This window comes from Crotalus tigris, unplaced genomic scaffold (genome assembly GCF_016545835.1).
Source record: "Crotalus tigris isolate CLP2741 ecotype Arizona unplaced genomic scaffold, ASM1654583v1 scf7180000024119.3904262, whole genome shotgun sequence".
NCBI classification, from domain to species: Eukaryota; Metazoa; Chordata; class Lepidosauria; order Squamata; family Viperidae; genus Crotalus; species Crotalus tigris.
The window spans coordinates 3,145,608-3,171,217 of record NW_024100396.1 but is presented as its reverse complement, the minus strand read 5'-3'; the positions used below and the strand labels follow the sequence as shown (position 1 = coordinate 3,171,217).

General features: G+C 36.7%; 1 protein-coding gene and 1 long non-coding RNA gene across 2 annotated transcripts in view; both read left to right on the top strand.

The window, feature by feature from the left end:
• The window catches only part of RNF144B (ring finger protein 144B), a 47,803-nt gene extending 33,953 nt beyond the window's left edge, over positions 1–13,850 (top strand). The window contains exons 4-8 of the mRNA XM_039322634.1: positions 6,791–6,851; positions 9,426–9,630; positions 10,378–10,522; positions 11,008–11,097; positions 11,490–13,850. Of these exons, the coding sequence (XP_039178568.1) occupies positions 6,791–6,851; positions 9,426–9,630; positions 10,378–10,522; positions 11,008–11,097; positions 11,490–11,630 (642 nt within the window). The 3' untranslated portion in view covers positions 11,631–13,850. The remainder of the gene's footprint in view (positions 1–6,790; positions 6,852–9,425; positions 9,631–10,377; positions 10,523–11,007; positions 11,098–11,489) is intronic.
• A 3,291-nt stretch (positions 13,851–17,141) lies between these two features.
• The window catches only part of LOC120298696, a 112,667-nt gene continuing 104,198 nt past the window's right edge, over positions 17,142–25,610 (top strand). Inside the window, exon 1 of the long non-coding RNA XR_005554176.1 lies at positions 17,142–17,840. This is a non-coding gene — a long non-coding RNA (uncharacterized LOC120298696). The remainder of the gene's footprint in view (positions 17,841–25,610) is intronic.

The following is a 25,610-nucleotide window of genomic DNA, read 5'->3' as shown; positions in this document are numbered from 1 at the left end:
AGGATAATTGTTTGGAGGGGAAATGAGACAGCAAGTGAATGATGAGTGACATTTAAAAGACAAGCCAGATTGTTTTTTTCTACCTTTATTTTTGAGTACATTTTTAAAAAATTTGTTGGCAGTGCTAGGAAGGGATAAAGTATCTTTGTGATGACGCTGCAATACCTCCTGAGCATTTATTTTGGTGCTGCCTCACTTGAGCAGCAGGCAAAGAGGTGGCAGCTGTAAGGACAGGTAGTCCTCTACTTGCGACCACAATTGAGTCCAAAATTTATGTTGCTAAGTGAAACATTTGTTAAGTGAGTTTTGCCCCATTTTACAACTTTTCTTGCCACAGTTGTTAAGTGAATCATTTAGTGGTTAAGTTAGCAAAGCAGTTGTTAGATGAATTTGGCTTCCCCATCAACTTTGCTTGTCAAAAGTTTGCAAAAGGGGATCACATGACCTAGGACACTGCAGCCATCATAATTATGAACCAATTGCCAAGCCTCTGAATTTTGATCATGTGACATGGGGTTGCTGCAACAGTCACAAGTGTGAAAAACAGTCATAAGTCACATTTTTTAGTGCAGCTGTAACTTTGAAAAATCACTAAATGACCTGTTGCAAATCAAGGATTACCTGTATAAAACAGGGGCGCTGGTTCTCACAGGACTTGTTGCCTTCAACCCATCTGAATACAACTTTATTTGGCAAGTTGCATTGCACTGATAGGTATGTGAATCGGTGTGAAGCAACAGAAAAGTTAAGGTTGAACTATTCAAATAATTCAAGGAACCTGCTGAAGAAAGAAAAAAAAACAGGATGAAAATTATTTTGTTTATATATTCTGGTAAACCAGAACTGGCTTCATCATGATTTGAAGAAGACCCCCTGATTGGCTTGGTTCTCACATTGTACTAATCCCTAAAACCAAGGTATATAAACCACAATAGCTGAGTTCACAAAACATGCTGAGCTGAAAATCTGCCAATTTATCAGATGCCACCTGCCTTCTCCTCTAGCATCTTATCTTATCTCTAACCTTTTTCTGAGCCAGTCTATATATTTTGGGGAAGAACAGGACTACAGGTGCACATTATTTCTATTTTCTATGAAAACCTTATGGGTACATTTTTGGAAATAAAGCTGATGAAGGAGACTGGGACTTTGCTTTGCAGGCAAGGACCATGGCAAGTATCAAGGGACAATATTAGTACAGCAACAGATCACTTTGGAGAACCCAGCCTTAGAGGAACATATGAATCCAACTATGATATTGATTGAAGTGTGTAACATTTAGCAAATATGGACAACCAATTACTAAATACTAATACATATAATTAAGAGATAGGCCCAATCAATAATATAAAGCCTAATGGACATCTAGATTCCATGATATAAATCCAGAATAATAGTGTAGTAGTGCATATTTTATGAAGAATTGCTACAAAGCTATCACACAACCGTTTGTATTTCAAGTACAAAGATACTGCTGCTGTTTTTCTAGCAAATATACAAATCATTTAAACATTCACTAAGGAACTTTTTCTTTTCCTGTCCGTGTATATGCTCCTTTGCCAGATAGAACTCATTTGCACCATACCAAAGGTGTGGAATGGCAGTCAGGAATGGATATCTTTTATCATCATTTCAGTGTCATGTATAAAAGTGTTGACCTAGAGAAAACAACATTAGCCACCTATCTTTATTTTAAAACATTAAACACTTAAAAAAAACCCCTTCATTCAGAAACTGATTCTAGCCTTGCCAATGTTTCATAATGTTTCTAAAACAGAAATCTATCTTCAAATTACAGTTGTTCCATATCCTCTGTTTGTATTGAGTAAAAGCAGAAATAGTAGATGCACTGCAAAACTAATGCTTCTGTAGAAAAATCACGATAATTTATAATGGAACTTTGATGGATGCTGAAATTGAAAGATGAAAATCTTACAGAAAACTCTCTATGGGTTGCCAGATAGGTATCATTCAGCACATTTTGCTGCCTGAAGTATAACAAATAGTATTTAACTTCCTAAGTCAGATTTTGAATATCTAACATGGACAACCAGGAAAAATGTCTTCATGGTGCTTAACCCAAATGTTATGCTATTGCCTAACTTGATTTGAATGTGTGCTTCTTTTTTCAAGAGTTCTGTAATTCAAAGGAAACACAAAATGCATATTTGTGGAAACAAAATATTTGACTTGAATTTATTAGATAACAGTTGTTGCCATCACAGAAGGAAACTGAAGGCAATGAAACAACTACCTCCTAATGAGAATGAACATAAGTAATTTAAAATAGTATTTCCCTGAAATCTTATTCAGTGAGCTTGGTGCTTGATGAATATAGGGTCATTTTAAACTGGGGAAAAACTGCTTTTGTCAGATGTGTGGTATAGATTTTGCCCCAAATTAGGATATTGCAGTACAAGTTTTCCGCTACTTCAGCCAACAAGGGCTTTTGTATAGCTATACTTTATCCTGTTTTTATTGTTTGCAGGTGGGGAGAACTTCATTTTAGTTAAGGCACCAGGCTAGAAAGCAGGAGACTGTGAGTTCTAGTCCTACCTTAGCCATGAAAGCTGGCTAAGTGACCGTGGACCACTCATTCTCAACCCAGCTCACCTCACAGGGTTGTTGCTGTGGGGAAAATAAAAGGAAGGTGTATTGTATATGTTTGCTGCCTTGAGTTATCTGTGAAAATAATAAAGGTGGAATAAAAAATAGACAAATAAATCAATTTGGCCATTCCATTTTACATACTGTCTTACACCCATACATTTTACATTCTTCATAGGATACTTCGAGATGCTGCCTTCTACAACTATTCATTTCCCTTAGTGCCTTTGGAACACTGGGAAGTTGGGATTAACTGTGGGGGTCCTTGGTTCTGAGACCAAAGTTGGCAAACTTGGAAACAAGCAGCAGTTAGGTTTCTGGAAAGATGTGTATTGCTAGTAAGATAATATAACAGGATCTTGAAAGCCTGTCAAAGCAATTCTCTTGCTTAGGTTATACCCAGCATAATTAAGCCAGAGTTACTCTGTGTCTGTTTCTCACGCTTTCCCCTCCCCTTGCTATGGTGTCCCTTGTGCAAAGTCCTGTTTCCTCTTCCGCTTTCCCAGGGTCAGTTAGCCATGCCCTCACAGCCTGTGACCTATTATTCAGGCTATTACTGAAAGGAAAGTATCTTCTCTGGAAGATTGGTAAAATTCTGTCAAAAATTAGTCCATCTGATAAGAGGAAAGGGGCAGAGGAAAAGGAGACAGACCCAGGGTGAAGCATGAGAAGCACTCTTAATGTGCTGGGTGAATTTTCTCCAGTTTTAGAATTGTTCTTTGCCCCACCAACCTATCAGTTGGGTTATTTTTGGAGATAGGTTGACTGGTTTTCCAGAAGACCAGTAGACCCCTGTTTACAAAACAGTTCAAGCGTTAATTATTTCATGAAACAGTTTTGCTGTGACAACTTCTCTCACAGGCAGCTTGAAAGGTGGCTGGGATGAAAACTACTACTTGTTGAGAAACTCCACTGTTTCTCAACAAGCTGGCTGGAGAATCCTGGGAGTTGAGAAACATTGACTTAATCATTCTGCTCAGACCTGCCTCTGACTTCAATTGCTGATGGTTTTTTTTTTCCTGTCAGCTTGTGATGTTGGGTGAGAAAGCAATTGAAGCTTGGGAAGTTTACCCATCATTTCCCTTGAATTGTCCTGCAGTAAACGTCTAAAAGAGAACAATTCACAAGCTTTGTTAGCAAGTAAAATTTGTGCTCATCAGTTGGAGCAGTGCAGATTGTGCTGGGATTTATTTATTTATTTTTTATTTGGCTGATTCAAGGACTGGAGAAATGTACATTAGCAAAGTTGTGAGACAGAGCCCTAAAAGTGCAAGTAATTCTTTAGTGCAGATTCAAGAGGGAAGCTTGAGACAATGAAAAGCTTTTGTCCTAGGATAGCAAGGAAATACCATCTTAATTTAGTTATATATTTACTTTATTCCACACAGGCTGTTTTGCTGTGCTTAAATCCATGTCTCTTATTTGTTGCCTTCTGCTTCTCCATGACCTGTCATTAGCTGTCTTTTTTCTGAGATCCCTTCTTAATGGTATCTTAACAAGAGAGCGTTGGGAGATAAATGGCTTTGTTTGGGAGAGTTGTGCATTTATTTTCTATCACAACAAATATGATCTGATAATAAACATCTGCTTTCCATTGACTGCTATAAAATTTTGCATTATATAATCTCATTGTCTAGGGAAGACAAATCTCTGTCTCTGGGTACGTACTTCACCAAACTCTTTATTATTAATAACAACACAACGCTGTCTTGTGTAATAGCTTTTCACTATTCCATTGTTTTAATATGGGCCTGTTTTATTTTTATATTCCATAGCAAAAAGGAGAAACACTGCCCAAAGGTGTTTGCTTTCCTATATCCAATTATTTCATTTTCTTTCTGCTGCTCCTAACAAATCCTCAGTCTTGTTTGCGATGGCGAGGGAGGTATTTAATGAACAGAAATGAATATTTTATGATAGGAGTAATGTGCACTCTCTTGCTAGAGTAGGGATAGCAACAAACTGACATCCATTGGAAATCTAAAATAGGAATGATGAAAGAAAGAGTAAGAGAAAAAGCACATTAAATCTTATCATTTGTAGAAATACGATTCTGAAATCACAGTGTCAATAGCATTCATTACCTTGCATCCATTACTTATTACTGGCATTTAAATAAGGATTGCTCTAGGTGACTTACTGGTAGACAGTTATGTTGTCTACTATATATTAACATTAAAGAGAAACTGAATGCCCCTGAGAAATTATTTTGAAGTTGCTTCTGTAATAAAACAGTAAAAGAGTAAGATAATAATATTACTATTTATCATTATTTGCTGGAGAGAAGCAATTTGATGAGGCACTTTTATTAGCTGCAGAGCTAGAATTTCTGAAACAGCAAGAATTTACACATTAGCTATTCTTGTGAGAGTCAAAGAAGTTAATGGCATGTATATGTGGGTAGGGGTTGAGGCAGTTTTAGCATATCCTGTTCCCTTTTGAAGTATATGGTGGCAGATAACAGCAGGGTTTCTACCACAATAGTATCTTGTAATTGAAGGAGGAGAGGGGGTGAGTGAAGAAAAAGAGGGAAAGAAGTAAGTTGGTTTGAGGTGGGATGCGGTTTGGGGGGAAATGGGCGGGCAAGACCGAATGTGGTGTGTATCAATTTGTTTTATTTTTTATCTGAAGTATTTGTAAGATTGTTATGTATTGTAAACTTGAAAATAAAAATTTTTACAAAAAAAAAATAGTATCTTGTAATCTTTGTCCCATTTCCTTCTCTGGTTTGGTTTTTTTTTTTTTGGATCTGTGTATGTATAGATATGTTTTTATTGTTACATCAAATTATTCACATGAAGTAATTCTAACTATCGGATTCTTAAATTATACCCACTTTGTGACTGCACCACTACAATATATATATTTAATTTAAAAGGGCGGAATCCTTTGTTTGAACATATGCTTCTTCTCATAATGGGCAGTATAGAAATAAATAAAATAAATAAAATTCCTGATTCTCAGATGTCAGAATCAAAGGGTATATTTTAGAACAGTGTTTCAATTTAGGATAATCACAGATGTTACATTACTGCTGCCATGGAAAGCAGAATAGAATCCAAATGATTAATATCAGTGGGAGATGCTAACAGGGCCCTTTCTGTCTGATAATAAATCCATTTTGTCTAGGGATGCATTTGCTCCGGTAGGAAGTGAGCTGAGGGATGGAATGATTATAATGTTGCACAGGGGAATAATCTGAGTATATTCAGCAAGTGATGCTTTAGTTATTATGATCATTATCATGTGACAGTTCTGGTCATTTGAATCTTCCATACTGGCACACAGTCAATCATCATCTTAGAGGTGTTACTGTCGCCAGTAAAAAACAACAACCCCAAAGCCATGAAAAACATGGCTCATCCTTAAAAGCCTTCATTTAGAGATTGTACATAGCTAGACCTGAAGTAGTTGTTTTAATATTATTTAAATGTGAATGACCTAGAGATTTGTTTGCATTTCCATACACATTTTGAGATATATAATTCCTTCAGATATTATGGTCTTTCTACTTTTTGATTGCAGGTTGATATCGAATGGTTAATCTCTCTTCCAGTGTTCCCAAATCGTCAGTCGCACATGTTTTATTAAAGCAAACTAATGAAAAAAAATTATTGACTTAATTATCCCTAGACTTTGCAATCAGTGTCCATAATACATAAACATGATAATGTGGCATGATTATATAACAATGTGTGATGAAAATACCTAAACTGGATCCTCCTCTCTCCCCATCTGGATTATAGATCAAATTCCTAGTGTTACCATTTTTGGCTTAATATAGATAGCAGCGTCTGGCTGACTGAATATCTTTAAAAAGCAAAATCTGGTTAGTTTTTGGATAATCATTAAAAATACCCAATCATGGCAGGAGACTAGATGTGAAAGTCAAATATTTCCATATTTTGGCTAAGAAAACAATATAATAAATCCATGTGGTCCTCGGAAGTGAGTTTAACAAAGAGAAACTTTTTAAAAATATATTATTTACAGAGATTTTGAGAATATTTACTAATAATTGCATTCAGACAATTTTCTTTTTTAAATTCACCTCAATCACTAGTGTTGCAATTTCTCTGTGAGTGAATGGGGGGGGGGAATCTTGACTGAGCTATTTTTAGAAAAGAATGATTATAATCCACATTTTCTTTTTAACATCTTGTTATTGTGTTCTTCATTCCAGATAGCCAGCTTGGTTTCTGCGGACCAATTTCAATTGTACCAGAAGTTGAAATTTGAAAGAGGTGAATTTTTTTACCTTAAGACTGCATTGTTAAATTCACAAAATAGCAAAGAAGTTGTAGGAAAAGTTACTTGACTGATTGTACAGTCTTACTAATGTCTACTCAAAAATAAGTCTCATTTAATTCAGTGACACTTAACCTCAGGTAAATAGCTAAAGAATTGTAGCCTAATATATTATAAAAACAAGCAAACACGAACACCAGGAAAAACGTTTAATCTAGTGCCAAGCTTTCGTCAGCCAACTGCCGACATCATCAGGGCTTAAAACCAGTCGATGGGAGTCTCCTTTATAGTGCTAGTCAGTTTGTGCACACGGCTCCTGGACCTCAATCCTACTTGATTTGGTTGCGTGTTGATTATATTCTTGATGCTGATTGATGCTACCACTCCGTTACTTGCTCTACTTCCTCCACGCTCCTTCTTTGTGCATGTGTTGTTATCTATCTCCTTACTACAGGCTCCTGAGTTCGGCGTATCCCTTCCCCCCCCTTTTTTGGCTATTCGTTTCCTCTGTGTTTTCCCAGTTACTCCTTCTCGCTCCATTGGGGCGTGCGCTGGGTATTCTCCTCTCATCTTTCCCTGGTGTTTTCTGGTGTTCATGTTTGCTTGTTTTTATAATATGACTATACTCAGGAGTCATGTTTTTAACGAAATTAGCAATATATATATGGGTATAGGTATGCAGGGGTGTATTCAGGTCTTTTCCTGTGTAAGATTGAGAGTATCTTGGTGATGTTTCGATGAGGTCCCACTCATCATCTTCAGGCTGGGTCTTCGGCTTGCTCACACAAGCACGAAGCCGAAGACCTGAGCCTGAAGATGATGAGTGGGACCTCGTCAAAATGTTGCCAAGATACTCTCTATCTTACACGGGAAAAGACCCAAATACACCAAGACCTGCATATATATAGATGAGGCACGACCACGAACGCGAAGCCAAACAATAGCAATGCAGCTCACCATCTCACATTCCTGTGCAACTCAGACTAACCTGAGCACAACAAAGCCCCCACCCAAACAGAACACTCCCCCAACCAATCAGAGCACAGCCAACCTCCCATCCAATCAGAGCACAGCAAACCTCCATCCAATCAGAACACAGCCAAGCTCTCATCCAATCAGTTCATATCCCCACTGGCAGTTAAAAGGAAGAAACAGCTACAATCACACATTGCTCCTAGAAGCACGAAGCCGAAAACACCAACCTGAAGATGACGAATGAGATTTCATCGAAACGTCACCAAGACACTTCCAATTTGACACGGGAGAAAACCCAAATAACCAAAGACCTACATACAAATACCCGCGAAAACCTCAGAAAACACACACACACACACACACACACACACACACACACACACAAATGTAATAATAAATTGCTAGCAGAGAAAATCAGAGAAAAGGGGGAAGAAAAAGAGAAAAAAGTCAGCTGATCCCCCGAGCTCAGAATCTCCGAACTTAACATAGTCCAGATCTCAGCCCTAAACCAAAGAGTCTTTACTGGTATAAATTTACAATTATAAAGATTTTTTAAATAATTTATAATATAATTTATATACTTTACTGGTATAGATTTATAATTATAAAGTTTTACAATCCTTAATGAACCAATGGGACTCATTCTGAGAAAAGGTTTTTAGTGCACACAGTTTGCAGGTCAGGCTACGGAAGGTGGTTGCCACTTATCTTCTGATCAGAAACCACACTTCCTACTTACACGTGTGTGGTTTTTTTTGCCATAGGAAAAAATTAACCCTTGTTGTCCGTTCTTCATGGTATTCTTTCATTGTCCGGTGTCCATTGGAGGTGGGAGGCAATACATTTAAATAAATTAATAACAATAAGCCATTTGAAAAATTAAGGCATAAACTGGCAGTGGTGGTCCCAGTGGTTATCAGCATACCAGATGCCATACAAAAGGTCTTGGACGACACTTAGAAAATCTGCACCTTGACAAAATTACAAAAGGCCATACTGCTTGAATTTGTGCGTGTACTACACCAATTCATTAGGCTCTTGGGAAGATGAAGGCCAACACTGGCTAAAGAACTGGCAATAGTGACTTCATTTTGTTGTGTTTATAATAATAACCTTTTACTGTAAATGTTTAAAAATCAGAAAATTGCATTCTTTCCTTTCTTGGTCAAATTGGGCTAGAAGTAGAATTTCCTGTTGCAGGTTTTACCAAGCTAGAATAACTATGATGCTCTAGTTCTTCTTCATGTAAAATGAATTATATTATTAGGTTTTTTTTAGGATTCTTGCAAGATTCAGACAACAGGTGGGTGGGTTCTGATGTAATGAAAGAACAATCCCTTTTGCATAATGATTGGTTCTCTGTAGGGTGCTGGATGTTCATTTACTTTTCAGAAGCGATCTCACATTTCCTAACGTACTGTACAATAAGGAAACTCATGCTAGGGAAATCATCCATTTTTCATCTTGCACTGAGAGTATGCTGGTATATGATATAAACCATATCATATCCTATGTTTATAACTTTGGTTTCTCTTCTGATTGTATAAACCTTTCACCTTTTTCTTAACTTACGTTTTGATCTGTAACATTCTCAGAAGTGCATTTGGATCCATTGAGGACCTGGTGTCCCTCTGCTAATTGTCAGACTGTGTGCCAAATTGAACCAAGTGACTCTGGATTACCAGTGTCTATAAAATGTCAGAAGTGTTACTTGACATTCTGTTCATCATGCAAAGAGCCTTGGCATGTGGAGGGATCATGTTTGGAAAGCCATATCATGGGGCTTGCAAGTGAGCAAGGGTAAGAAAAGAAATTTGTCTAGCTGTTGCAAAATCTTTATATTATTCAAGTTGCTATAAATACTATATTTCTTTATCTAGAAAAAAAACATTTCTGACACTGGTTAAATAATATAATTAATTGTTTGATAGCTGAAGGGAAGACATTCTGGACTTTGATTGAGGCACCTCAGGTATTTGATGTGCTGCTTCAGCATTCTTGATTCTGGAAGGTCAGTTCCCTTCAGCTAGACTGACTTTTTGTCAGCCCAAATGGCAGATTTGGGGATCAGGATTAGTAGACAATATGACAATTTCTCTGTGGATAAGTGCAATGGAACCTGTTGCCTGGGTATAACTTCAACAGAGTAAATAAAGGGAATTAGTTAAGGGCTGTTTTGTACATTAAGAGGAAGCATGGAAGGAGAGATGCATTTTACTTTCATATCAACTTGTTAAGGCAGAATACTAAAGCAGAAATAAGATGAACTTACCTGCTCATTTTCCCAATGGAAAAAAATATTTGAATGCCAACATTGTCCAACCATTAAAAACATCAACAGAGCACCTGGGTGACCATCTGTTATTTTTGTATGTGTTTGCAAAGGTTGCAGTAAATAACTGTTGCATAAGGGAAGTACTTTTCTCCAGTTGAAGCACATTTACGGGGTCAATATTCTTGTAGGCAACTGAAGTCTGGATGATTAGAGAAATAACCATGGTATCCTTAAGACTGTTTCAGAGTTTTTCCTCCCTTTCTTTCCCCTAGAACACTTATTAAAAGCAACTCAGAAGCTCCAATTAAGCAGTGTCCAGTTTGTCGGATCCATATTGAGCGGAATGAAGGCTGTGCTCAAATGATGTGTAAAAATTGCAAGCACACATTTTGCTGGTACTGCCTACAAAATCTGGATGTAAGTAGACTCTGGCAAAAAGGTTTTTCTCTATAGTTGTTTAACACTTCTAGCTAGGAAGACTTATGCATAAAAGATTAACATTCCATGATTGCATCTCATGATTTTCCTTCTGTTTCCTTTCAAGTTCTGCATCCAAATCCTATGGTAGCAGATCTCTGACATATAACACTTGATGAGATTAAATGGAGTTTTGCAAATGATACATCTCCCTTTTTGTTCAGCTTTACTAGATCTTGCTCCTCATTTACCAGTGATTTTTTTCCTGCTTCTGCTGTATGCTTTATAAAGCCTAACTTTATAAAACATGCAGTAAGTAATTACTTCACAGAAGGTTAATTGGTGTCAAAGTGTGGGTGACACTAATTTTTGTGAAATTCCAAGTTTATAAAATAGAGCTGGAGGAAGCCTAAAGCCTCCTGTTACCACTTTGTTATCCAAGAAGGTTGAACCTATTCATGACGGAGTACTATTTTGCCTTTCAGAATGACATCTTCTTAAGGCATTATGACAAAGGTCCCTGTCGAAATAAACTGGGCCATTCACGAGCCTCAGTTATGTGGAACAGAACACAGGTATGTCAATAACATGGATTTGTGTTTATTCTAAGGCAGTTTGGTCTAGAATAGAATAGACTTAAAGGGCTAATCAGCCTTCCCCTATGGTTCTTTCTAGTGGCTTTAAAGCACCAGGCCGGAAATTGGGAGACTGTGAGTTCTAGTCCCACCTTAGGCATGAAAACTGGCTGGTTGACTTTGGGCCAGTCACTCTCTCTCTCAGCCCAATTCACCTCACAAGATTGTGTGGAAAATAGGCGGAGGAAGGAGTATTAGATATGTTTACTACCTTGAGTTATTTATAAAAGTAATAAAGGCAGGATAAAAATAATCTAAAAATAAGCTTTGATGGTGTACAGCTTCATATATATATAAGGTTTTCCTTCTTATTTCTTCTTTTCAACTTCCAGGTTGTTGGCATCCTAGTGGGCCTGGGAATCGTCGCATTGGTAACATCTCCATTACTGCTCTTAGCTTCGCCATGCATCATTTGTTGTGTCTGCAAATCCTGCCAAAGCAAGAAAAAGAAACATGGCCCACCACCAACATAAAAATTTCTGCCTATTTTGGATGTGAATGTGTTTATCGTCTTTGTCAGGGAGAAGACTAATGGTGGACGTCTTTCACTGTGCTTTACTAACCAATTCTCCTTTGTTTTGCCAACTTCTGTAAAAAGTGCCTACTGGTTCACAGGTTGCCACTTTTATTTACAAGCTGCAGTTCAGGGGGATGGAGTTGGGAGGGCTATTTGTTGTGATCTGGGTAAACTCTGGTTTTTTTTTCCATTTTTTTTTAATGGAGCCGGACTTGTAAGATATTTTAAGTTGTTTCAAAATGACTGCTTTGTTGAAATAGGCAGATGAAACTGCAATTATGCACCAGATTCTGAATGACTATTGATTTTCAGAGCACCTTGATGCTGTATTTCCTGAAGTTATACAGTTGAGTAAGAAAATAAAATGTGTAATTCAGCACTTTTTAAAGAAAATATTGGTTACTTTAAATTTTACATTTCTAGTGCAGACTTAGTGACAGTTGAAAAAAAAACAATTCTCTAAGTTATCACTTTTTAATATTTTTTTAAAAAATCCATAGCTGAAAAGGGGGAAACAAGAAAACTCAAGTATTGAACATAATTGATAGATCATCTTGCCAATCTACATTTTCTTCAAAGGCAAGTCAGGTCAAATAAATTATTTAAAATATATTCTACCTTACTATGGCAGCAAAGCAAATAATATGAGTCTTCCCTTACATAGTAAGCATAAAATGCTGAGCAGATCACCCTATTTGTATCACCCTGGCCTATACATTAATTATTTCCAAGCAGTCGATAAATCCTGAGTGCTAATTGAGATACTAACTTTGGTCTAGAAATTGGACGTACAGCATAACTGACCTGAATATGACATAACTGGGGCTTTATTTATTTTTCTCTAGATTTCATTATTACTATCTTATTCCTCATGGTTGAAGTTTAGCAGGAGAGTGAAAATGATATTGAGACATAAGGAGTTTGTCATCAGTGGAAACAACTGAACTTGCCAAACGATTTGCTTTTGTAGATATACTATTCAGTAAACAATAGAAAATATTTTAAAAACCAAGAACATGATCTTAATAAATATTGTTGCAATAAATAACAGCCATTTTGTCGAGCTAGGGAGAAGCTGTGAAAATAACACAGTTATCTAAACAAATGTTTGTAAGTTGTGGACTACCTGTATATCTACAACAAAACTGGGAAGATAACACATAGCAGCAACCTCAAAACAAGTTCCATGTGTAAGCATAGTTAATAAATCTAGTTTTCAGATTAAATAACTACTTACCTGTGTTGGAGTATCTACTGTCTCAAAACAGATCCTCAGCTAGTGTGAAATCAAAAGAAGAAACACCTTGAAAATATTGGAAAAGAACAAAGGATGATGAAGAATGTACAGTGCTGCAATCTTGGTTACAAGAAAACCATTCTCTATTCGGATCATGTCTTCATCTACACCACCCCATTCTATAGGTGACGTTACATAAACAAGACACTCAACCGTTTCTTGAACAATTAAGTTTATGTATGTATGTATGTAGTCTAATACATCGAAGAAAGCCATGTATGTTTCATAATGCTCAAAATGTAGTCTAATGTGATAAAATTGTCTGGACTTCTACAAGTAAATGCTTTTAATAAGCTTAAATTATTGGATCATTTGCTGTAGAAATAAATTGCCATATTATCAAGGAATGTTTTAGTTAACAGAATACTTTGTGATTATATTATCTTACATATTCTTTATGAAACAGCAATATTCTATCTATCTAGCATGATGGCTGGGGAATTCTGGGAGTTGATATCCACATATCTTAAGGCTGAGGTTGAGAAACACTGAACTAGGACTGCCTGATTTATATGCATCTAATTTTCTGTTATCTAGCTTGATAGTAAAATATAAACCTTAGGAACCTTGGCCAGTGTAAAAATTTAATGAGTAATAATTAGGAATCTTTAGTACAATATCAGAATGAAAAGGGGGAGGGCGTAAGAACCACAATGAAGGACCAGTTCTCCTACTGTAAATTTCACTACTCCCCCCCCAAAAAAACTCTCCACGTCCCCAGTTCTTTTTAGAATTAAAATTGATGAAATTTATAGGAAATTTATAAGACAGAATGTTTAGCAGAAAATGGTAGCCCATCAGATTAAGGATGTATATTTCTTTTTTTTTCTTTTTGCAAAACTTGTTAACATGAATAAATAAAACTTACTTTGACAAAAAGCTCTTGACTTGCTACAGGAAAGGGGTTTTTAATGTTTTAAAGTCTACTGCTATTTTCAATAGACGTCTCAATAATTTTTCTATACGTTCAACATTAAGTGGAAAAGAGCAGGAAACAATGGGCAAAAGTGTGTGCTTTCATTTCTACCATGCATTCTCTCGGGTGAATGGCAAATGGATATTATAGAAAATATATTTAGGTTTAGAAAAAAAAAATAGACATCCTGTGTGGTTCACAGAAGTTATCATGCTAATCAAGGATTTCAAAAAGAAGGTACCATAATTATTCAATGTTTGTTTAAGCTAGTACAATTTTATTACTCTCTCAGTGTAATGAAGGTGCAAGGCTATAATTTTTTAAATTCATTAATTTTCATTAGAAAATTAGAGACTGTGCGGGAAGAAAGTGCAAATGTTCTCTCTAAGTTACTTAATGATTCGGCATTAGGAGCTTTTAAAAATAGAAATGTTCAGTCTTCATTTTCTTTCTTTCCCCCTGCAATATGTGCAAAATCAGAAATTCAGCAAAGCTCATCTTCAGCAAGCTGCTTTTAAAAGAGACTGCAAATATTTAATTTTGTTACTAGAAGACATTTCAGTATGGTCACATATAAGTATTGCCAAGAGAGGAATACAGAAAAGATGGAAAGTAACATTTGTCTTGCTGTGGATTTAACAGCATACTTCAATACTTCAAAAAGCATTGAGACCCAACTCTATAATCTCTAGTCAAGTCAACCAGCAAAAGGAACCTATTTATGGTTTCTTGACTGAGTAATCATCTCCATTGGTGGAATGAAAGACAGCTATCTGATGTGCTTTAGGCACAGAGAGTCCTTGACTTAAGACCTTTTGTTACGTTCAAACTTAAGAGTGGCACTTAAAAAAGTTATTTATGGTCAGTCCTTGCACTTACAACTGTTGCAGCATCCCTATGGTCACGCGATCACAATTTGGATGCTTTGGTAATTGGCACATATTTGTGATGGTTGCAGAATCCTGGGGTCATGTGATTGCCATTTGCCACCTTCCCAATGGGCTTCCAACAAGCCAGGTCAATTGTGGAATCCAGATTCGCTTAACAGCTGTGCAATGCTCTTAACAACTGCAGTGATTCACTTAACACCAGAAGCAAAAATTGGGTGTGACTCACTTAAGAACCACCATGTATAGCAACAGAAATTCTGGTCTCAATTGTGGTTGTAAGTTGAGGACTACCTTTTGACAACTGTCCTATTTTAGGAAACGGAGCTAACATGTTACCACCATTACGTCCTTCTTGTCTTAGTTGATTTTCCATTCCAAAGAAACTAAATATGCTGTCACTGGTCTTTATTACTGGCGAAAGAGAATGCATTCCTACACCGTATAGGTAATTTTCTATTTACCACCACAACAGAGCCCTAAATTTCTGTTGTTAAACAAGACAGTTGCTGAGTTTTGCTCCATTTTACAATCTTTCTCGTCACAGTTGTTAAGTGAACCATTGCAATTGTTAAGTGAATCTGGCTTCCCCAATGACTTTGCTTGTCAGAAGGTCACAAAAGGTAATTACATGACCCCAGGACACTGCAACTGTCATAATATGAACCAGCCTAGAACTAAGGAGAAACTTCCTGACAGTTAGAACAATTAACTAGTGGAACAACCTGCCTCCAGAAATGGTGAATGCTCCAACACTGGAAGTTTTTAAGAAGAGACTGGACAGCAATTTCTCCGAAATGGTATAGGGTTTCCTGCCTGAGCAGGGGGATGGACTAGATGACCTCCAAGGTCCCTTCCAACTTTTTTTAATTATTATTATTATTATTTTTCAGTGCCGTTGTAACTTCAGTCACTAAACAAATGTTTGTAAGCTGAGGACTACCTGTACAACAAAACATGTCCAATACTGTCCACCCTGTGTAACATCTGCTGACTCAGCAGTGGGTATGGTTGTGAGGTATCTACATTCGTGATAGAATACCCATTTTTCTAACTTTGTATTGCTGACAAGTTGAATTACAATTCACAGCCAACATATTTAGCTGATATATGGGTACAAAATGAAAAAAACAACAACAACCCGAAACACTTCATACCATATTGAGAAACGCAGGCCCAGTTTTTCTATCCCTTTGTGCATGCAGTACAAAGTCCAAATTATTTCAAAAACAGAATTTTAATTTATGTTTTAAGATAATTAAAACCTGTCACTAATATTAATGGTTGGCACTTCTAGTTCAAGTGAAACAAGCAATGTAGTTCTGTCTCCTGAGAGAGGTGACAGATTCAAAATACAGATCAAAAGCCAAGCTATAAAATGGAAAGAAAATGTGATGTTGGGCTAATTATGCATCTGATCCTTTTAAAATATTTCCTCCATCAAGGAAAGATGTTTGAATCCAAGGTCACTGAAGCTTTGATTTGTTTTATTATTGGCATACAAACTCCAAACAATATGGCCATTAGCTTTAAGTTGTGGTCATCTCAACACAGCTGTATAAGCTAGATTATCTTTTTAAAAATAATGTTGATGAGTAACCCTCTAACTCAAGTTCTTTCTCCCTGAGAATGTTGAATTGTTGGGAAACTCTACTTTGAGAACAAGGGTTCTTACCTTTTCCCGAATAAGTCTTTCCTGCCTTTAGAAACTGTGCTCCCAGAAAAGATCCCGTGTCTTCACCCCTCCCCAATTATAAACTTATCAATCAATCAGACTAGAGCTGGAAGGGAACTTGGGGATCTTCTAGTTCAGGGTAGGCAACCTTGGCTCTTTTATCACTCGTGGACTTCAACTCCCAGAATTCCTGAGCCAGCCATGCTGGCTCAGGAATTCTGGGAGTTGAAGTCCATGGGTCATAAAAGAGCCTAGATTGCCTACCACTGTTTTAGTTCAACCCTCTGCTCAAGTAGGAGAACCTATACTATTTCAGATGGGTCAGATCCAGTCTTTTCTTAAAAACTTCCAGTGATGAAGAACCTACAACTTTTGAAGGCAAGCTGTTCCACTGGTTAATTGTCCTCACTGTTAGGAAGTTTCTCCTTAGTTCTAGGTTGCTTCTCTTCTTATTGTTCTTCATGTTTTTGTCTCCAGGCCCTTAATCATCTTAGTTGCTCTTCTTTGCACTTTTTCCTCAAAGCCTCAACATCTTTTTTGTAATGTGGTGACCAAAACTGGGTGCAGTATTCCAGGTGTGGCCTTATTAAGGATTTATAAAGCAGTACTAACACTTCACGTGATTTTGATTCTGTGCCTCTGTTTATACAACCAAGGATTGTATTAGCTTTTTTGGCTGCTGCTGCACACTGTTTGCTCATGTTTAAGTGATCATCCACTTAAAGATGCCTCTCACAGTTACTGTACTTGTACCTTTGGTTTTTCCTGCCTATGTGTAAAACCTTGCTTTTCTCCACATTAAATTTCACGTTGTTGGATAGGGCTTCCTATCAAATGCTTATAATGCTTTCCACAAATGCTTATAAGTGTATAGGGCTTCTGCCAGGAGAAAACATTGAGTAGCTAACTGCTATTGCTTAGTAAGAAAAAAGTCATACGAACCATGTATTTTAATATTTTTTTTAATATAGCATTCCTTATTTCTATTTGCAAATAGATGAGTAAAAAAAAAAAGGATTGAGAAAAAAGTATGTATGCCAAATCCCCCAGCCAGTAATATAACTTTCCTCCTCTAAAGCAAACAAGCAAAACTTGTAATTCTTTTCCTTTTGGAAATGGCCATGGAATCCATTTGGACTCTCCAGCCACAGAACACAATAGAGTCTAGAACACGGGTGTCAAACTTGATCATGTCAGGTGACATATTGTGACATGTCACAACGTTTTTGCATTTGCAGAGCTGGGGTACGCATGGCCTCCATGTGATGCATCTGGTCCGCAGGCAACCAGTTTGATGCCCCTGATCTAGAAACTACTAGGTCAGGGGTAGGCAGCCTTGGCTCTTTTATGACTCGTGGACTTCAACTCCCAGAATTCCTGAGCCAGCACAGGTAATCACAGGTAGTCCTGTAAATTGTGAGCCCAAAATTTATGTTGCTAAGTGAGAAATTGAGTTTTGCCCCATTTTATGACTTTTTTTGCCACATTTGTTAAGTGAATCACTGCAGTTGTTAAATGTAACACGATTGTTAAGTAAATCTGGTTTCCCAATTGACTTTGCTTGTCAGAAGGTTGCAAAAGGTGATCACATGGTCCTGGGACACCTGCAACCATCATAAATGTGAGTCGGTTGTCAAGCATCCAAATGTAAATCGGGTGACCATAGGGATGCTGTAAGGGTGAAAAGTATAAAAAATTGTCATAAATCTAAACTCTTTTTTAATAAACTTTTTTTTCAATGCCATTGCAACTTTGAACGGTCACTAAGCGAACTGTTGTTAAGTCGAGGATTACCTGTATACTGGGGAGTGGAAATGACTGAGGAATGAATCTGTACCAAACCTTTCACCACTGCTGCTAGATTTTTTTTTTTTTTTTAGTTTACAAATTTTGTATTTTTACCTTTATTTTCCCCATTTTGGCTGCCTGGCAAACGTGTGCATGAATTTCATTATTCAGTATTCTGGGAGATGAAATCCATACGTGTGAAGGATATCCATCCTGGGGAAGATTTTATACCAGGGGTGTCAAACTGCTGGCCCGTGGGCTGGATGCATCATAGCAAAACCGTGCCCAGCCCATTGCCAGCAATGGCAAAAAAGTCACGATACGTCATGACATGTCACGTGATGTTGTGAGTTTGACACCCCTATTTTATACGGTTTCCAATTCCCCTGGTCATTTTGTGTCTTATCAAACTTCCTGCACAAGTGGATTATCTTTGTTGAGAATTATTATGGAATTATAGGAATAATCCATTAGGATATCTGAGGTTCCCCTGCAATTATATGAGGGAGAAGAAAGATAATTTAACTTTCTTTGAGCGATGATGTAGATCAGTGGTTCTCAACCTGTGGGTCGGGACCCCATTTGGGGTCAAATGACCATTTCACGGGGGTCACCAAACCATGCTGTCCGCCATTTTTTTCCCTTTTCCCTAGCTGTCCTACTCCCTCTTATTGGTGGCCACACCCACTTGGGGGTCACCGCAACATGGGGAACTGTATTATGGGGTCACGGCATTAGAAAGGTTGAGAATCACTGATGTAGATAGAGACAGAGGGCAGAAGTGCATTCATTTTTTTATTATTATGTAGCCTTTGCAATTTTACTGAAAAATCATGCCTCGTGACCTAAAAAAATTGCCCTTCTCTAGATTAGTGAATGAAAAGTACACAGCGCAAAACCTCTAAATTTGAGAAATGGGCATAAAAATGCTAATGAAGCACACTGATTCTCAGTATTAGAGCTGATACTTTATGCACCAGCATTGCAGGCCAGTATTGATGATATATACTATATGCTATATTCTTCCTGTATAACTATTACAATCTTAACTTACAAATATTAGCAGTTTTCTATCAGATGAAATCAATTTATGCTTCGTAAGTTAATGCATATAGAAATTTATTGTTAATTATGAGCACAACAAGCTTCTAATGGTGTGAACAGTATCTTGGTTGATTTTAAAATATGCCAGAAGCGTGAACATTCAGCTGAACAATCTGGCTATTCTGACTCACAACAAACCAGTTATGGAATATTTTTGCAAATTCTATTTGCGCAAGGTGATCATTTTCTTGATTTATAGAAGTGGAACAGCTACAACAGGCTGTAAGGGCAGTATTTGTGCACCACCTAGTGGTACTATGGTCTCAGTAATTTTGCTTTGTGTTTTGTATTTTATAAATATAAATAAATATAAATAATATATGTATAATATATGTATGAAACATATATGTTTTTTCTTGTAAGCATATAATTAGTAGCAATTAGTAATAAGTTTATAGTTAAGCTATAAAACTTTTATAACTATATGGATAAAATAAACTATACAAAACTAACTAAAAAAATCAAATCAGAGAAAGAAAAAATATTAAAAAAACAAAAAGAAAATAACATCAAAAAGAAAAAGTCCAATAATATAACACAAAATTTTAAATTTTGCTACTGTGTATTTTGAAATTTCAATTTTATATTTAAACAAATCATTGCAATTCAGTTTTTAAACAGCAAACTGTCCACCTGCCATATAACCAATTTTACCTATCCATCTAAATTTACCTAATTTTAAAGTTTAAATTTAAAACTGTGCCAGTTTTCAGAGTCTGGATACATAAATGTCTTTTCAGGAATGCACAATCATGCTCTTCACCATAATGCAGGCATAAAAGATCTTAAGTTCTTATAAATTGATCAGTTTCATGTTTTTGTAGTGTATGTTAATGGCACATTGGATCTTTAATCTTCAAGAACCTGGTTTACCATAGCAGTAATATTTAACTGATAGGAAACTAGAAATGGACATTTTTCTTAGCATGTCACTAAAGAGCCCTCAAACTTTAAATGAGAGCCAGTCACATGCTTTTAGGTGCCCAATTAACACAAATACAATTTTTTATTTTTGTTAGATTAACTCTGTTTTAAACATAACAAAACTCACTTTACATTTCTTAAAAGCTGAAATCATTGGCTTTGCAATGTACTCTAACTGCAGGATCCAATCTGGGTTGGTTGGTGGAATCAGAGATTTAATCTTCTGGGAATTTGGACTTGGGCTGGGGCCCATCCTCAGGGAACTTCTCTCTCACCAGAATGTGGTCACAGAGAAATTCACCAGCCTTCAAACTTTCCTCAACGGAGCTTTGCCATGTCCCTGCTCTTGGTACTCTCACCACATTCTGATGAGAGAGACGTTCCCTGAGGATGGGCTTTAGCATGAATCTGAAAGCTCGGAAGGCTAAATCTGTGATCCCGGTGACTGACCCAGATTAGATCCTGCAACATTATCCTGGGACTCATATATTTGCCTTCATGCATGAATATTCTCATGTTCTGTTCCAAATTCCCAATATATTATCTAAATTTATTCTCTTAATTTTTAATTTTTTAATATAGCATGAGCACTTAGACTTGTATACTGCTTCATAGCACTCTACTGAGTGGTTTACAAATGTCAGCATCTGGGTCTGGGTCCTCATTTTATCAACTTCAGAAGGACAGAAGGCTGAGTCGACCTTGAGCAGGACAGGATTGAACTCCTAGCAGTGGGCAGAGTTAGCCTGAAATACTGCATTCGAACCACTGTGCCCCATGACTGTTATATTATATACAATAACAGATTCTTGGTTTAGTCTCTGTCTGATAGCCTTCACCAATAAATTCAATGTTTCCAGAATTTTGATGACTGCTAGGATATCAGGGTCAAACACTGAACTTACCAGACGTTTTCAGTGCATGTATCGCTGTTCAGTGTTTTAGCTAAGGTATACTTCTTTTTTATATTTAAGAAAGTTTAATGAGGGGCACTAATATGCTAAGAGTAACTCTATCACAGAATGTTATTACTTAAATATTAGTATTCAAGAGGATTCATATTGTTTGGTGAAGATTAAAAATTATCATGTACATGCAGTTACATATACCCATTAGAGTTTAGTGTATTGAAATATACAGTCACTGACCAAACACTCAGAAGTTTAAAAAAATACATTGTGTGATGATCCAATAAAATCCTATTTATGCTTGAGAAACTGCTGGGAAGCAATCAGATCCAGGGCCTGCTAATTATGATGTAATGATGATTTTATCCATTTAGTTGTGTCAGACTCTTGGTGATTCTATGGACCAGATCTCTCCACATCTTCCAATTTTGTACTACTACTTTGAATTTTTCTATGCTCTTCCTGGTGTCAGCTTTGGTGGAGGCCTGGTTTCCTCTTACCGCTAACTCTTTCCAACATAAATGCTTTCTCCAGTGAATTCCTCCCCATAATATATGAGACACAGTTTTGTGATTTTACACTAAAGTTACATTTGGCTCAATTCTAGAGATTTTACATAAAAGCATTCTGAATAGTCTGTAATTAGAAGGGAGATTAACTCTGCCCTCCAAAACTGATAAATAGAAGTGTAAAAAGAGGATACACGAACTCATTGTAGCATAGATAAATTTTGGTTCCATCTCTTTATAAATAATAACTAAATGTCTCTACTTGAACTCTTTTCTGGTTTTACCCAACCCTAGCAAAGATATAGACTGGCAGGTGATCCCACATTAGCCAAACCATCCATTCCAAGAAGAGTGGTATCTGTTAAAACTAGTTCAGCCAAAAATGTAATTCCTGCCCCTCCCAACCTTTCTGAGCCAATACCGGTACTTCCACTGGCAGAATTGTAATTAAGCTTTGACTGAAATACAGCCAAATTCTAGATGGAGAAATGCATTAGTGACAGAGCAGGAAACTTGAAGGACTCAGAAATTTAGATTGTACAGCTTCTAATGCATGAGTGCTCTTGTAAGTGGAACATTAAGTGCCATGCATTAAAACACTTAGCATTTTGGCTTTAAAATCTTTAATTGAGCATGTGGGCATGTATTTTTTACTCCTATGGGTTGAATCTCTAATGAGTGCATTAGAGGCTCTTTGGGCTCACAAAGAAAGATTTGAAGAGTAAAGCTTTCGGGAAGATGATGATTGGACATAGATGCCAAGGTATTTGAAAGTCTTCTCTTGCTCAGGTTGATAGTTATCCATATTCCTAATGTGGGGGATGATTACTGCTTGGTGAATATGCCTACCTTGGTTTTGTGCAATTGATTTCTAGCATTACCAATTGACAGCCGGATGCTAAAGCATGAAGGAATTGCAGTCCTGCTTGAGAAAGAGGCAAGATTAAGCATGTCACCAGAATACATGGAGATTGGTTTACTGACCAGAGAAGGGGGATGAAATTCAGCGCTGATGTAAAAATTGAATAATAAAGGGGTCCCTATAACATAATCTTATTTAATTATTATGCAACTATCAAATTTCATAGCTAATCCAAAATGTGTATATATTATTAATAAAATATATATCAAAACCCCAAAACATTCATATACCACAAAATAAATGATGGCAAGTGTTTTATCAGGTGTGGGTTATTGACCTTGTAGGGCAGAAAACTCATCCTCAGCAATGCATCAAATGGAACATGTCCAGGTCAATGTTTCATGGCCAATGAATTCCTTGGTCATATATGTGAACCTCAACCATAGTTCCATAATCTGATCTAGCCTCCCCCTTACTATCTGCCAGTTTAGTAAAAAGCAGGGCAGCACTTTGCTATTAAATTGCTGCCTATAAATTACTTCTGCTATCAAGGCAGCCACCTGCAACCAGGTGTTTTGGCTGGGGTAGTTGGAGATGTTTTGCCACCTCTGGTGTCTCCTCTCCTGTGGCTCTAACAAGCAAAGACACAATTCTAACCTGGGTTTCTTGACTCTGGAAATACTGATGTTGTAAAGATTTTTGGAAAGGCAGCAGTACTGAAATTCCTTCCTTCCTGCCTTCCTTCCTTTCTCCCTCCCTCCCTCCTTCCCTCTCTCCCTAGAAATTGGCCATTTGAAAAGGGAAAGGTAAAATTTAGAGGAAACCTGACTTATAAAAACTGACCTTGTACAAACTTCTAATTTTTGTGAAATTTACAGAAAATGTACTAAGGTTCATTTTTATCCTATACTTCATATTCATTGAAACAGCTGCAGAGAACAAATCCCTTAAAAACAATTATTAACAAATATACAAATAAAACGTATATATCTATTTGTCTGAAATGTGATTGTCTTCATCTCACCATATTCTTTATTATTGCTATAAAAAAAGAACATGAAATTATAAAGATTACTTACAGGTATTCATTTACTATAATAAATAGAGGTGATGTCCAAAGTTCAGAAAACAATGTATGCTACACTCCCGTTTAAAGATGAAGCCAACTGTTATTCTTAGTCCAGACAATAAAATATCTAAGAGGCCAAGATGCATCAGAGATTTTTTTAAAAGTATTATTATTTTAATCTATCGTTAAAACCCTTGTAATACAATCAACAAAAAGTATCAAGATAATATGCTAGGAGGCCTATTACTGAAATGGGATCTAGATTTGCTGAGAAGGTCATGTAATCTGTTGGGCAAATTATCCTTGTATCCCATAAGCAGGCTTCAGGATCTTATATGATAAAGATGATCATACAAGCTCTTTTGAGAGAAATTAATTCTACAGAACCTAGTTCTATAGAACTAGTTTAAAACCAGTCATCTAAAAATCAAGACTTTCTATCAGCTTAAAAACAAAGAGTTGAACATCAAGTCAAACATTTTATCATAAAAAAAACCTCATAGTTTTTTTTATGGAATGTGCACTCATTTGTGTTATTAACTTACTTATTTATCCAAATACAACTGCTAGATGCTATTAATCCAATCTTCTATTTTAGAAAGGTAATTGTTCTAAGTGACACTAAATCTTGTGTTTGGATCTCCCCCTATGTAGACAAGTGTACGCCCCCCATTTTGGATCTTCTTACCCAGTTCAGTCCTACCTCTTTAATTTAACCGGAGTGATTACAGGAAGCTGCATTGCAGTATTTTGCTATCATATTGAAACAAGGTCATAGAACTTGCTTTAAAACAATATGCAGGATTTTAATTTTTTTTTAAAAAAAGCATTATTGCCAGATCAACATTAGTCCCTTCGGAGAACTGGGCACTAGGGGGTATTTTTTCACATATGCTAGACACATGCCTGTTTCTTGAGGGAATTTATAAGACACTTCAGTGGATTTGAGAGTCATGAATCAGGAATATTCTTTGAGTGAATAACTTCAAAACAAGACATTAAAAGCATTTCTGAGGGTCTCTAAAGGTGTATCCATCTTCTTCATGAGGGATTTCTAGAAGAATTTGGATCCTGGGAATATGCAACACTTTTAATATATTCTCAAAGTCAAACTTTTCTGTACAATTTTCAAATTCCCCTAGGTGGTTAAAGCAGAGTTGGTTGACATGCACAATCCCTAAAGTCTAATATGGCTCCCTCATGGTTATTATCATTTATATTATTCTTCATTCTGGATCTATTTGCTTTTTGTTAGGTAGAGTCAATGTGTCCTTGTTCTCTCCTGTGGATGATATCCATCCAGTCAAAGCAAAATACAAGTAGGCAAGGATGTTCTCGATGAATTCTCACATTGCTCTGGTCTGTCCACCTTTCTGAGAAACAAAGCAGGACATGATAACCAGTCCCTCCTTTTCATGTAGTCAATAACATTAAAATCAGTAATCATTTGGGACAGCCATTTGGCAAAGAATCTGCAGTCTCCTCTTCATGCATCACTTAAAAGGCATGTTGTGCTTGTTGAGAATTTTGGGAGATGGCAATATACTGCTGGAGAAACCATATTGAAAAAAGGCTTTTTAAAAATGTTTTGGAGAGAGATACTATCTATTCTGTATTTACTTTAAAGCAGAAGTGTGCAGCCAGAAGGCTCTGGGCTGCATAGAGCCCTTAAGCCCCTTTTCACAGACAATAAAAGTTCTGCTAACTATTACTGCTGAGAATCAGTGCCATTTTTTGCTGTATATGGACAAGCTATTATGTATGCGATAAAATATGCCTAACACATTTTGAAAAGTACAATTGGTCCTCGGCTTATGACCACAATTGAGCCCAACATTTCTGTTGCTAAGCGAGACAGTTGATAAGTGAGTTTTGCCCCACTTTGCAACTTTTCTTGCCACAATTGCTAAGTGAATCACTGCAGTTGCTACATTAGTAACACGGTTGTAAAGTGAATCTGACTTCGCTTGTCAGAAGGCCGCAAAAGATGATCGCAT